At 38.6% G+C, this 14,563-nt stretch overlaps 2 protein-coding genes across 2 annotated transcripts; both read right to left on the bottom strand.

Moving 5' to 3' along the window:
• Positions 1 to 379: 379 nt before the first annotated feature.
• LOC111261146 (leucine-rich repeat protein 1) lies at positions 380 to 3,267 on the bottom strand. The gene is made up of 4 exons (XM_086968581.1): positions 3,264 to 3,267; positions 2,747 to 2,847; positions 2,470 to 2,637; positions 380 to 2,168 (listed from the first exon to the last, which is right to left on the bottom strand). The coding sequence occupies exons 3-4, from the start codon at positions 2,625 to 2,627 to the stop codon at positions 1,115 to 1,117; spliced, it is 1,212 nt and encodes a 403-aa protein (XP_086824707.1). The 5' UTR covers positions 2,628 to 2,637; positions 2,747 to 2,847; positions 3,264 to 3,267; the 3' UTR covers positions 380 to 1,114.
• A 4,324-nt stretch (positions 3,268 to 7,591) lies between these two features.
• fmt (phosphatase 6 regulatory subunit 1-like protein fmt) lies at positions 7,592 to 14,459 on the bottom strand. Its single transcript, XM_022834415.2, has 2 exons — positions 12,301 to 14,459; positions 7,592 to 9,843 (listed from the first exon to the last, which is right to left on the bottom strand). Exons 1-2 carry the CDS (start codon positions 14,263 to 14,265, stop codon positions 9,142 to 9,144), a joined length of 2,667 nt encoding a protein of 888 aa, XP_022690150.1. The 5' UTR covers positions 14,266 to 14,459; the 3' UTR covers positions 7,592 to 9,141.
• Between the last annotated feature and the right edge of the window lie 104 nt (positions 14,460 to 14,563).

Raw genomic sequence — 14,563 nt, 5'->3', positions numbered from 1 at the left:
CATATTGTTGATTTAAAGAACAGTTCGTGTACTTTCTTCTCTATTACTTGGGATGGTGGGTCGAAGCGTAAGCGCATCAGCGTTTAGGTCCAATTACCATACTGTACTATATAGAAAACTCCAGCTCGTAGACCTCATACCTCATCCCTGTGTGCTGCCTTTTTTTGTTCAGCATGTTTCGTTAATTATAGTGAACGACTTATTATGCCGTGAATAGACTGCCATGTGTTTGCTGGGAACATGGATCGAAAATAGTGGGGATTTAAAATCATTTTTGACGAAGTCAAGTATCATCGGCGTGTGGAAAGCCCACAATGAAGGTACCTAAAGTTCTATGAAGGAGCCTTATTAGATTACTGAAATAATACATATTTGCAAATTATAGATGGCCACTTGAAATTCAGGTTAACATTTTATTCAAGCCATCTTTCCAGGCAACAAAGATAAATTTTTACTGTTTTTTTAGGCTAAAACAGGTTAAAAATATCAACGAGATTTGAAAAAGCAGAATTGAACATAAAACGTTATATCTATCTTCATGTGTAAAAGTATAGGTTTTTGTGTAATTTATTTTTGTAAAAATGTAAAAAAATATTAATCAATTATGTGTTGGCAATACTGATTATATAAAACGTCGCTCATAATTAACCATGTAAGATATATTTCAAAACTTTTTCAAAGTAAATGACACAAACAAAACTTTTATAATCAAAAATACCACAATTTTTCCTAAACTCTTCTCAGAGTTTGAAATATATTTGTAGGGTATGTATTCCTTTACTTTTTACCATTCCTAAGTAATCGTTGCCTTACTCTAACATATTTTTTTTTTACAACGAAATTATACAAGTGCGCCCATCAATGAATAGTAATTAAAAAATACCAACCAAGCCTGGCAATTCTGTGTATTTTTCAAGGGATTTTCTATCATCATGGTTGGCATATCTCTGTATATCGTGAAATTAATGGGAACATAACCTTTGAACAAAAGGCATTAAATAAATGTGTGGCCTTAAATGACCCCATTTGTTTACCATAGTGACATAATGACAGCAAATGCATTCTCAACATTAATATAAAAAATCTGGATGCAGCTAATGGGCGATCCATTCTGTTAGTGGAAAACTGCCCAGGATCGCACACAGGCCTGAGAACAGAGTATATAAGCTTTTCGAACCATATCGGTTTCATTAAAATCATACACTCTAGATCCCGCAAAATCAAATGTAGAAACCTGGCGCAACGTACGTCGTTGCGACGATGGAAATGTTGGTTGTCCACAACCGGCACAAGGGACGAACGACAACAAGTAGGGATAAAGGAATCGAGGGACTGCGCTATCAGTTATTCTCAGCCAAACAACTGGATATGCTTGACGAACTGCTCTTCCGGCAGAATCGAACAAACTCATTGGGTCAGGGCTAGGTCTCGTTGGTTGAATGGCTTGGAATATTTCTATATTGCCACGCAACGTTAGTTCGGCATTTCGGATTCGCAGGTTCGCCGGAATGTAGCGAAGCCGATTATTACTGAGCTTCATCACAGTCATCTGATCGCCCCCGTAAAAACTCGGTGGGAGTGTCTCAAGAAGATTATACGATAAGTCAAGCTTATAAAGTGTCGTCCGACACAACGAATATGGTATTTGAGTAATTTCATTATGCGATAGATTTATAACTCTAATCGTAGAGCCAAGAGTACCTGAAAAAATATCGTATACTTTTTTAATCTTGTTTCCTTGTAATGATAATGTTACTAGCCTCATTGTGGCCAATGCTTTTGGCACTTCTTCAAGTAAATTGTTTTCAACCGCAAGGTCGGTGAGATTCGAAAGGTCTGCAATTTTGTTCTGCAAACGACTCAATTTTATGTTTTCAATACGAAGACTAATAAGATCTTGTGGAAAACCTCTGAGGGGATACTCGCTCCTGTTCGTGATAACCATCCTTGTAATTTTGGGTTGAACTTTTGTTGGAGGTTGGGCAGTAAACCTCTTAGGTACTTCCAGCCCGTACTGGACCGCATGGAGTACTTTAACGAAGTTTTCCAACAACGCAACGTTTGCCCTCTTGATAAGGATATCGTGTTCAGGTTCCTTAAGAGATATCGTAAGTTTTCCCTCACGCACACAACTGGTGTAGACCTTGATAATGTTCGCTTTCAAATTCCTACAATGAAACACAGAAAAATGAAAATAAAACCAACACTATGATAAAAGCGAATAAAAAATACGATTTAGGGTTTCAAAAACATATTTCCGATCTGCTCGAGAATTCTTACAGATATAAAACGTGGATTCAATACGGATCACAACTCAATTATCTCAGGTTATGTAGAAGCGGGCAACAAAGGAAAAAATGTTAGTAAATACGGATAACTACTAGAGAAGTTTGAACTTTTTCGAACATCACTTCAGAGTGACAAAAATACTGTAGAAGTAGAACGTAATTATACAACAAAACACGCTACCTGTACTTGTGACCAGATTCCTTTTGCCTTGTTGTGACAGTAAGAACGTACTCTGATCTGTTGCGTAGGTCTGGGGTGATCGTGATTACCGCTTGACCCAATCGTCTATTGCCACTACCTTTTCGATAAGATAGTTGAGCCTCACAGGACAGTCGCATAGCCAATGAACTGAAATTATTATAGTAAAAGTAAATTCAGCCTCATTCTGAAAACTGCAAACTTTATGCTATAAGAATATAATGAAGAAAACAACAAGTGAGTAGATTTATTAGCTTACAACTGGGGCTTCTTACTAGTAGTATCCGATCCAATGTAATGGTCTTCTTGGGACAGATAAGGGAGCCACGTTCGCTTCGAGTGCAACTTTTTGTCGACGTCCTAATCTGTCAAACAGGCATACGTATCAATCGCGCGTTGAAAATAAATTTTGAATTAGTATTATAAACCAGATAAAAACAGTTAACACCACAGTTGAAGGTACTCTATATTAATGAACGAATGAATAAGTGAACGATGCGCTTTCGATTATCGCAACCAGTATTATTTGACATTAGATTGCAAAACGTACAGGTAGGCAACAGCAGTTATAGAACTCGCTTTCGACATTTTCTTCATTATGGAATCTAGTTCATATATATATGTATATATATATACATATATATATTTTAATATAAAGCGTAACGAACATTAATATATTATTTCAGGAATACGCTCTTTTATACACTGCAACATTTCGCTACATTTTTTTAGTATTAGACATACAGTTGTATTTTTTTAATTCTGAGATTGCTTACTTGAGTATCCTAAGTTGGGCTTTTAACAAACGAGTTGTAGTACCCTAAACAGAATCAGAAAATTCGAGCGGATTATAAGTGTGAGTTTCATCTTACAACTACAGTGGTGGAGACAGCTCGCCGTATAAACCTTATGCCCGGCAGCTTCTGCTACTAGAAAAGCTAAGAGCCGTTTGTTAAAAATATTCCGGAAATCAAGTTTTGAACTTATTGAGTCTAGTCAAAGACATTCTGTGAAAGTGAATAACAAAGAGTTGTGAGCTATGCTGGAAGTTGATCCCATCACAAAGTGCGCAGGTATTAGCACTCAAATCTGGTGTACGCAAAAATGTCACACTTCATTTCCAATCAGTGGGGGAAATAAATTCAATAAATGTGTGCCGCATGATATAAACGTAGGCCAAAAGCAAGAGACTTTGCTCTCACGTTACAACTGTGACTAATCATTGCACCGAATCATGACTTGTAATAAAAAATGAATCCATTACAATAATCGCAGATAGTCACATTAGCGTACGTATAATTGAATCAACGGAAAACCATCTTAGGGCAAATAATCAGCTATAATAGCTTATGATGTCTGCTTAATAGTTTAATTCAGATGTTTTCCACAACCGCTTCATTGGTCTTGACTCGCCGATTGTGGGTGAAATGTACTGTCAACAATCAGATGAGATGATGAACACATTAAGCAACAAGATTAGAAAGAAAGGTAAAGCACTCCTATTGCATAGAAACACTCGACATCGCACGTAAGGGTCATGAAGGTAAAAATGCAAAAGTATTATTTACCAAACATCGTACCAAGTGCATATTTACCAAACATCGCTCTTATAGAATACAATTTTTTTTAAAATCTCGGCCACTTACTAACATGAATTGATAGAAACCTCAACTCCCAGACTCTCATCGTAGCGCGAGAGATAATTTACCATCCAAATGGCAGAAGCTTGACTGCGAGGTTTGATCCAAAGTCAAACTAAGTTTGTGAAAACAGTTTGAAAAATTGGAGTCTACTATATCGCATCTTAAAATGTTTATTCCTGACCATAGAAGAAACAGTCTCATAATTTTTACGATTTTAAGAACTATCTCAAATTCCCTTTGCATGTGTCAAAGTACACAGCCTAGTCATTAATAAGCGGCTTTAAGTAGATCTTTTTGAATAAGTCAATAGCAAAGTTAGCAACTAGTTTAGTAACTGTATTGCAATACACTGTATACCTAGAATGTATTAAACTAAAAACAAAAAAAACTTTTTTATTCGGTTAAGTTGGGGTCACAGCAAATTAAATGTCCGACATATGTGCCACGTAAATGTAAAAAGAGCAAATATAAGTTGAACAAATGTGCTCTTTAAACTTACAGTGGTTATCCAGAACAGTCTGGGTTTGGTTGATGTTTCCTGAATACCAAGCGAGCCTTCGACATTTTTTCAAAACTCACACCCGGATCCAGGAATGCCAATGCATTTCACACAGAATTGTCGGTAATTAGATATTCCATATTTTTTATAGAATGCATACTTACGTTAATAGATATAATTTGATCGATGTATTGTTTTATCCTTTCGCTTGTTCACAGATGTTTCTTCAAGCATTACAGAGCAACAAAAAAAAAGCATTTATGCTACTGAGGTAGCGGAAATACTGAACATGTGTTCTGCTATGTCGCGAAACGAAAAAACACGATAGAATGCTTTGTAGGGTTGTAATAGCAGATTTCAGCATCCAGACAAATAATTCCAATGCAAGAAGAACTAGTCTTTAGAAGGAATCGGGAGAAGTTACACAATATTTTCGCTTGAGTTTTCACAGTAAACAAATTTGAAGCAGGCCCAGCGTCGGCTGTTGCCACTGTTACACTCAGTTTTATATTCGCGCGCAGCAAGAAACATATTATGAAGCAGACCTCCGTCGCGCTATCTGATTTGGCGCCAATTTCGATACGGCCACCCAAACTGGGAGGGACGTAAACGTACACAAACATTTGACTGACTTTTTTTGAGTCTGGAGTAATAATAGTTATTAAAGAAAGCTAGATAATCCAGCAAAGACCCCTTTGACAGTTTCTGAATAAATATCGACATGGGATTTTGACAGTAAGTCAAAAAGGAGGATAGTTGAAAGTCAACTTGAAAAGTTTTAATTAGCTTCTCCTCGAGTAAATGAATCTGCCACAAGTATGAACCAGGATGACGACTCCTAAATGAGAATTGATTACGGAAACAGGGCCTTTCTACGTGGAGAGTTCTAATTTTAAAATAAATTTGTCTTAAACTACCGGCAACACAGCATTTTTGAATTTTAGAGCGTACGGTCTGCCCCTTGCACTAATAAAAACGCATCTCTAGACGCCTCTCTCTCAGACAATTCACGGACAACAATTTTTACATCCTCCTTAGAAAAACGCACGCTTTTTTATCCCATCTTAAAGATTATGGCTGATAACGTCGAAATAATTGATCCAGTTTCAAACGGAGCAGTGCAAAACGCTAACATAATTTTAGTGGTGATCTTGGTGCAAGATGGAAGAACGCTTTGACCTTATGTCGAAAACTCTTTTTTTTCAAAACAAGCTACGGACCCACTTTGTGTTATAAATACGATAAACGTTTTAATAAATCAACCTTTATAAGACCTACTAGGAAGTGGAGTAATTAAGAGTGCGCCTAAGACATCGCGTTACATCCATCACGCTGCACTACAAAATAAGTTTAAACCAAGGAAAATCATCATAAATACTAAGAAAGTTTTCCACACAACATTTCATATGCGAAACACTTTTGAATTTCATGAATGAAACTATGTGAGCACTAGGCGGCTGCTGAAAAGTATTTGGTGGTAAGATTTAGGTAGTTCGTACACAACGATAGAAAAAAAGATACTGTAATACGGTGTATTTGTAATTCCGAGCGCTAAGCGCTAACTCTAGAAGGGGGATGTTCGCTACCCACAAATGGCAGTTTCAGAGACATAAAACTGACTTTGTTTTCTCATTGTTTGTACATATTAATATGGCAAAAAGCATCAAGTGCATCGAATCCAGGCTAATCTCAATGAAATTGGGCTCTAAAAACGCAATTCGTTTAGGCATTGTATTACATTGCGGAAACAATAGCTGTTGAATAAACCTAACAGAAGTTTTTCTATAATACCACAAAATATTTGCCTGAAACTTCGTTTAAGCTATATTTAGAATATACCTGCCAGAAACATGTTCTTGTACTTGGACCCACAATAAAAGAACTGACTAATAAATATGTCTAAATCAACGCTTATTCGGTCTCACTTTATAATTAACGACTTAGCTCTTTTTCAACCAAGCTGGGCGTAAAAAATGAAATCGCTCACGATATCTTTATTGTATACTAGTAATACACTGTAACAGTTACAATACTAGAAAAAAAATTAAGAAAGTTTTGCATTGAAATAGTGGAAATCATCTCAACGGTTTTCGAAATAATGGTCGACAACAATAGGAATACAGATTATAATAAATGTTGTCGCCTCTGCTAGACTAGATAACTGAAAACAAAGGTATTATTCCGACAACAACAGGGAGTTCAATAGCTTAGCCCAGTATAAAAGGAAGCCTTGTAAACTCGGGGATTGCCGAAATTAAAGCTATAATTTAACTATTTGAATCTTGATAAAACCTAACGGTATTTCCTCAACAACGTGTTTGCGTTTTTACTGAAAAACCCACTTATATATATTTATTGCATAGAATCTAAAATAGTTAGGCGGCGATATTAAGGCACCTTCTATAATTAGTATGTTTCTCAGAGTGAGCAGATTGTTTCAGCCAGAATTAAAGTATCAGTATCATTATTTAGACTCCATGAAATTCGACAGTACTACGTCGATTTAATACAACATTATTCAACAATGTTATACTGATAAACATCGTTAAGGGTAGTTATTTGATTTACACGAAAAATCCACTGCAATAACCGACTTTGCTACAATATTCATTCGAGTAATATTGTAATAATCATATGTGTAAAGAACGTTTACACAAATTGAAATCCAATTCACTATTTTTCCTTAGAATATTTCATAAACTCGTTGAATCGAAATATTATGCTGCATTTATATTCCACATAATTAATCGTCTCAGACCTATGGAATGACCTAGTTGATCAGTTTGGAAGGTAAAGATTTTGAAACACCGCATAGTCTCTAGGATAGGAGAATTCTTGTTTTCTTCGCGGACATTTAATAACCTAGTTGTTTGCATTTTTTTCCTCTCTGTTGGTCACTATAATTTTCCATTACCTGACGCAACGATTATGTACGCAAGGTGCCGATAAAGACATTCACAGCTACGCTAAAACAACAATTTGCGTCCAATTTATTTTTTTTCTCAGTATTCCAAATTGCCATTCACCTAAATATTGTTTGTCTCACACTGCTTTTATCTGCCTACCGCCAACTTTTCGCTTGTCTGGCCTTTGACCATTTTTACTATGTCAGTAATGCTAAACGATAAGAATGATAATAATAATACTAATAATAAAAATAATAATATAATTAATTTATCTTAATTCAATTATTGTACATAACATTATTCCCTATACGTTTCTAAGCCGTTTGCTAACGACACAGCGGTTCGTATCTATTTTCTTTTGTTTTTGCCTTGCACACAAAGCATTACAGACCAACATCATATCAGTATTAAGAGTGGCCGCCGCTTAAATCTTCCATCATTTCTCATGGTGATGAGTAGTTTTATTTGGAGTTCTAAGCACATTCCTTTTAAATTCTTCACCATACCCGTTCTCCCCATTTATAAGTCTGTCGCCATCTTAAAATACTTCAAGTTCGCGCAGTAATTACGTGGGGGCAGTTTCCAACGTTTTTCTACACTAATTACAGCGCGGGACAAGTACGTCGCATACTATTACTTGCTCACATGTTCGCCGTTCTACATGATAATGATGAAACAATAATAATTACAAATTCATCACTAGAATATGTACCACTCCACATTCAATGAAAATCTACAACTGTGCCCCTTCACCCGTCCATATACTATGACTCTTTAGGTCATCTTCGTCCTCGGTCTTCGCTCGTTCACTTTTGTCGCCTGTAGACAATAACTTGTCGTTATACTTGACGCCTCTGTGAAATAATTTAGCGCTTTATCTGTAAGTGTCATATATCTCATCATCTCGGCCATCAAATGGATTCATTCCCATTTGATGGCCTACATACTTGCATGAAGAGCATAAAATAACTTAAAATATTGTGACTGTTCCATACGTAAACCTCATTTATCAGTATTGTTTTGAATGTTCATATCCTTAATGCTTGCTCGCGTTACTTTTCGGTTTTTTGCCCATCAGCTACAAGCCAGCACCAACTCCAATGTACAGAAGCATCTACGGTAGCGCATCTATAGAAATCTCTCGTATCTTATTATCAGCATCACTACATAACTTTTATCTGAGTGTCTTTTTTGTCGCACTCTGTTCATTAATATCTAGGATATAGTAGAGTACCAGGCCAGCAACTTAAGTAGATCCCCATTACTTCAGTCTAATACACCATTTCCCTAAGATGGATTTAGCTGATACCAACTAAGAAAGCGGCTGGGAAGCGGGTGTCATATCGGTCGCTTCTTTCGAAATATTATCCGTTTTCAACGGTAACAGCCGTTGATATTTGTCGTTCGTCACTTGTTCGATGCTTTGCGCTTTCAATTTTTTGCTGTCCCTTCTGTTAAATTGGTTTATTTCGTTTTACATAGCCCGCTCATTTTGTGACTTGTGGATATTAAAACCGGCGCCTTCACCATAATTACCATCATTACCATCCTTTAAGCGGAAAAAACCACCACTCTGATTGTTATATTTCTTTATATTAGTCAATACTCAGTACTCATCATCGCTTTCTTGTTCGGTCGGATCTTGTAAATTTGTCTCTTTATTTTGTCTCTTGCCGCTAGCTCTTACTTCACTACTTTCATTTCCGCCTTCGGAGCTGCATGTAGCGCTGTGCTCAGTCGCAGTCTTTTGTTCCTGTTGTATTCCTTGCGGCGGAGGCAGCTGTTGTTGCTGCTTTTGCAGACCCTGCTTATTCTCTACAGTCTCAGTGTTTCCACCCCTAGCATCGTTGTAATTGGCCACAGACTGTGATTGCTGCGCGATTTGCTGTTGCTGCTGTACACGTGAGTCCCGGAATGCATCGAAATCAGCCCACATATCGTCTTGTTGACCTTCATTACCATCTTGTTGTGGTCCTCCGATTTCACCAAGAGAGGCCTTGAATGAACCAAAATCTGCCCAATCGTCAACTGCCGTGGCTTGATCGGCAGACGATCCCGGCGCATCGTCCCCACCGGATGTTTCTGCTAGATTCCAAGGGTTGAAACCGTAGTCCATTCTATTCCAAGGATCAAAATGAATTACACCACCCCCTCCGCCGCAAACGGCACCAGGTGCATCTTCCATATCATCCTCATCAGATGAGTGGTCATCCATAGGCGGTGAAGCAACTTTACTTATACCTGGAATGTCAACATCCGTGAACTCGTCGTCTTGAAATCCAAACTGATCGAAGAAATTTGCCGTAACCTGAAAAGCGAACCAAAGTTAGTTAACATGTGAATTTAAAAAATAATCGAAGAATCTCTGTAGCGTATAAGGGAACACATAAAACTACTCAACCGGTCAAAATCCTTACTTAACAAACGGAGCGCGCTTAGTATTAAGGTAAAGCTAAAACAACGCTACTGAATGCCTTTGCTTTTTACCTATTTTATGGTAAAAGCTCTATGTGTCATACAAGTAATATTATAAAATATATAGGTATAGTGGCGTAAAGAACCCAGCACCCCCAAAACAACTTGTATTAGGAATACTGCCATAGATTTACAGTATGGATTCAATTCCTACTCTTGTCCTCTCGACCTTAAAAAAAGCCCGACTATTTTTAAAACCGATCAAACTTGTTGAACGGCTTCGGAAAACTTACAATATAGAAGATGCGTGTTACAAAAAGAAAGGTGTACTAGACCACAATCTAAGGCTTGACTCTGTGGTAACATGGAAAAACAGAAAAAGAGAGGCATACGATTCCGAGCTAAGCGGCTCAAAATGTTTATTAAATGTGTGCGTGCTGCTGTGGAATCGTTTCGGTTTTAAAACCAATGTTCCCGGAACATCATAAGCCTCACACTTCATATCCTCCCGCGAGATAAAGCTGAAGTGATTACAAAATTGTGTGCACTGAACAAGTCATTACCATTTTCTACATATTTGACATGAAAGAACCACGTGCAATGCAAATAGAAATCGGAATTTATGTGAAGCAACAGACGTATCTTAAGCAGCCTTTTATAGGCTTGAAGTTGTCACCCCAAAGGCATTGTGCCTGTTAGGAACAACAGCCCAGAGAATGACGGTATGTGCTTTGAACGCAGGTGCTAAATATGATGCACGTATAGAAAATTTCTGGGTGGCGCAACTTTTTTGCAAAACTGATACACATTTTGATAATAGCAGCTATTTTGGAAATTAAAAAGGGGTTATCTGTAGGGTGTCTCAAAAAGATTCAAGAAAACTCACACCCATAGACAACTACAGTATGTTTCATTAATATCTATATGCAAGTTGTTAAACAAGAGCTTTTTGTTTTCTTTTTTGAAGTTTCTAGGGGATACATGCAAGCCGATGAGAGCTGAATTTTGCTTAATTAAGAAGCTATACCTAAATAGTGTTTACCTCTAAAGCGTCAACAACTCAATCCGAATAAATCTGCGCTAACTAAAGTTCCTCTCTTGCTCACTAGAAATACCGGCACTCATATGTCTTTCAAGCAACATGCGTAATATACCACAATGTTGAATGATACCATTTCAACAACAACACTAACAAGCAGGATTTCTGCAGTAAAGAGCGAAAGAAAAAGACAATCAATATTTCTCCTCGTGTTCGATTACTCCAGACTGCTCAATATCGAGCCTTTACCCTGACAGGTCTTTGAAACCATGCTGCACAATTGTGCCGATATATAAACTAGAACGAGCAGCTAGAAGTCCTGTGATGATATCCTTGAATTGCTCGGTTTGTTACCCACGAGAATATATAAGCTCATCATAACGCATAGCTGAAGAAAAAACGTAAGCGACATGTTCAGTAGTCTTAATAAGGTAAATGTTACAGCAGCCTTCCCTAAAGAATTACAAGCACCTTTATCTACGAGGCGATATGAGTGTTTCTAACTTTATAGAGATGTTTCTCTCTCTTCAAAAGACAACACCATTTTTTTCAAAATGATGTTTAGTTTGTATTAACTTCCTATAAATGTGAACAGGGAGGCTATACCATTTCCCACGATGAAAGTCCACCTTAGAGCCTAATTGACGCAAAGAAGTCTGACTTTTTGTCTTTTAAGAGGTGAACGTGCGAATTCCGTTCTTGATAGCAGGCCTTACTTCAAGGTATTTGCCATAGTCGTGTGGGACTAGTGCAAGCGTTTTCTATCTTGCACTTACTAAATTCACATTTCTTTCTAACCATGGTCCTGTGTCAATACTAGTTTAAATTAAACTACTTTGACTGACGCAAAACGATTAACTAGCATTAAAATCAAATCAGGGTAATTATCAGATAGAAATCAACGGCATTAAAAACATCAAAGCGATGTTTGTGCTCCTCCCCTTCTATCGCTAGCGCTTAACACATTATTTAAGCTTGAAATATTATATTTGTATACAGTCAGTCTAATAATCTATGGTATCCTCTTTAGTGTATAAGTATTGTGACCCGCGAAGCACGTTTTCAGGTTCCAAAGGCACTGCTTACTCCTGTCATTCCCGTTTATGGAATCCCAAAATTGATATTGAAATCAGTTTCAAGAAACCTTGATAATGTACGTTCTTGGAATTAGTGTATAAGACATCAACATAGAAATGATTTCTGGTCAGAAAATCGGAAAAGGCACACTTATACAAATCATGATACTAAATAATTTGCTACAGCCCCATGCTTTCTTGCAACGAAGAATCGTCTGTGCTGAAGAAATCCTACCTGATTCAACTGATAGTCGTTAAAAGACTGCTGAGCAGAAGTGATGGCGTCTGGAGTAGGCACTCCCATGTCTCGGAGTTCTGCTGGATCCTCACCCTCAGAACACGACGCAGTTGTGTTCAATGGCTCGACTGCTTTTGAATAAACTTTATTGACAGCCTGCAAGTTTTCTTTAAACGCTGTCCAGCGTTCCTTAAGTTCTGGACTGAGTCCCTCCATGAGTTCGGTATAGACTTCGCGGAATGCGTTCTCCGCCATTGTTTCAACGTAGTTGGCCATTAGTCTTAAATGACCATTGTAGCCAAGCTGCTCTTTAGGTTTGATAGTGTAACAATCAACGATTTTCTCAAGCAGAGCTGACTCGCCGAAGAGTTGGTCGAACAAAACGTGTTTCTGCAGTGCTGGAGTATCCTCCGTTTCATTAACATGCTCTGTTTCTGGAATGGTTTCAGTGATTGGATCATCCTTTCCTCCATCGGAAGCTTTTTGTGTTTTGGGAGGCGTGCAGATAGCCTGCACAATAGCGTCCACTTGGTTATGTAATTGGCTGCACAGTGGATAGCTAAAGAACAGATCGATTATTGACGGTAGCACGTGGAGATCCCGCAACACTGTCAAGCTGGGCTCGTCGCTGCACGACACTATTGATGCAATTAATTTGACGATTTCTAGTCGGACAAAACCGAACGTTTCTCTCTTCTCCAATGACAGATGCTCGACCAGCGAGTTCAAACGGGGAGACAGAGCCTTTAAACACTTTTGGATAGATTCTTTGGCGCGCAGTTGGTCTAGTTCGCCGAGCGTGGGCGACGACTCAGGTGGTGTTGCGTAAACGCTAAGAAAACACTGAGGGTCGACGCCAATATCTTGGAAGCTGGGCGTAGTTTTCCTGTATTGCAGGAGTGATAAAAGGACAAAGTTACTTTCGTACAGGGTCCAGGGAGAGAGTTCTTCTTTTTTTTCGGGTAAAGCGTGTCGCAAGATTTCGCTTATCGTTTCCGTCTCCTCAACAGCTGCCAAAAGGGGATCGTTAGGACATTTATCTTGTAGGACCATTTGCTGTTCGCGGCCAACCTTGACGATCTTGCAAAGGCACTTGGTCGAGTTTGTGACAACCTGCTCGGAGTTCTCGGGGCTCAGCAGAGCAATCAGTTTCGATACGAGCTGCCCTCTAGCCAACCACTCAATGACCTGAGGACGTAACTCGGGATTATCAGTACATTCTACCAGTCGATTAATAAGATCCTTAATAGCGGAGTTATTTATATGATTCAGTAAGATGTCTACAAAAGCTGAGCTACCTGGCTGGTTTTTATCTTCTGTATTCTTTTTCTGAGTATTCACTTCTCCACAAGCTTCCTGTCCATTTGCCACAGGTTTTTCATCATCTGCTTTTTCAGTATTGTCACCCTCGGCACTCGCCTCCTCTGACTTTATATCCGTGTTGGCAGCAGATACAGAACTTGAAACACTACTCACGTTGATTGCAGAATCTCCAACCGGAGGGTCGGTCCGATCCGGATCATAGTACTGGATGAAGTCCAGAAACTTCTCAGTTCGTTTTGTTGCGAGTAAAATGAGTAATTTACATACAAATGATGCTGTGAGGTCATTGAGGGCGTCTTCTTGTCGGAATACACCACAAACGCGCGTCAGTAGATGCGGCGTTTCAATCAATGCATCGTTAATTGCCGGTACGTCAAACGTCAGAACCTCACAGGCCGTGTTAGCCAGTTTGTACTGTTGGGTGTATTCCAATGACGGGTCAGGACCACTGATAATAAGGCCCACAAGCTCATCGAGAATATCCGGACGACAAATGAATTTTATAAGCTTTGAAGTATGGCTACGCACCTCTTGAAAAATATCGCTTTCATTGAGAATTTCACACAGTGTGACGTCTGGTCGATCGAGCAACGTGTCAATGTGTGACTGACTGATGATGTTTTGCTTCCAGAAGGCCATCTTCGGGGCCTGGTGTAACGGCGGATGCCCGCTATTCGCCCATAGAACAAGTGTAGTGAAACGTCACTGTGGTGAATCTTTATCTAGCGACACTGTGGGCTAATCTAAAGCCGCCGCTTCTCCTTCGAAGAGAGGTCCTTCTCGTATTAGTAACATTCACATACACACACATTCACACACAGCATAGCAGCATTATATTCTTAATGGTCACAGCGCTATAAACGGGCGACTAATTCTCTCAGTCTAACCGAAACCAAAACACAGCGTTCCGTCAAATAGCCTTTAATAATCGGAAATA

This window comes from Varroa jacobsoni, unplaced genomic scaffold, assembly GCF_002532875.2.
Source record: "Varroa jacobsoni isolate VJ856 unplaced genomic scaffold, vjacob_1.0 scaffold_524, whole genome shotgun sequence".
Classification (NCBI taxonomy): domain Eukaryota; kingdom Metazoa; phylum Arthropoda; class Arachnida; order Mesostigmata; family Varroidae; genus Varroa; species Varroa jacobsoni.
Note: the sequence above shows the minus strand (reverse complement) of the source record. Positions and strands in the feature narration are given on the sequence as shown.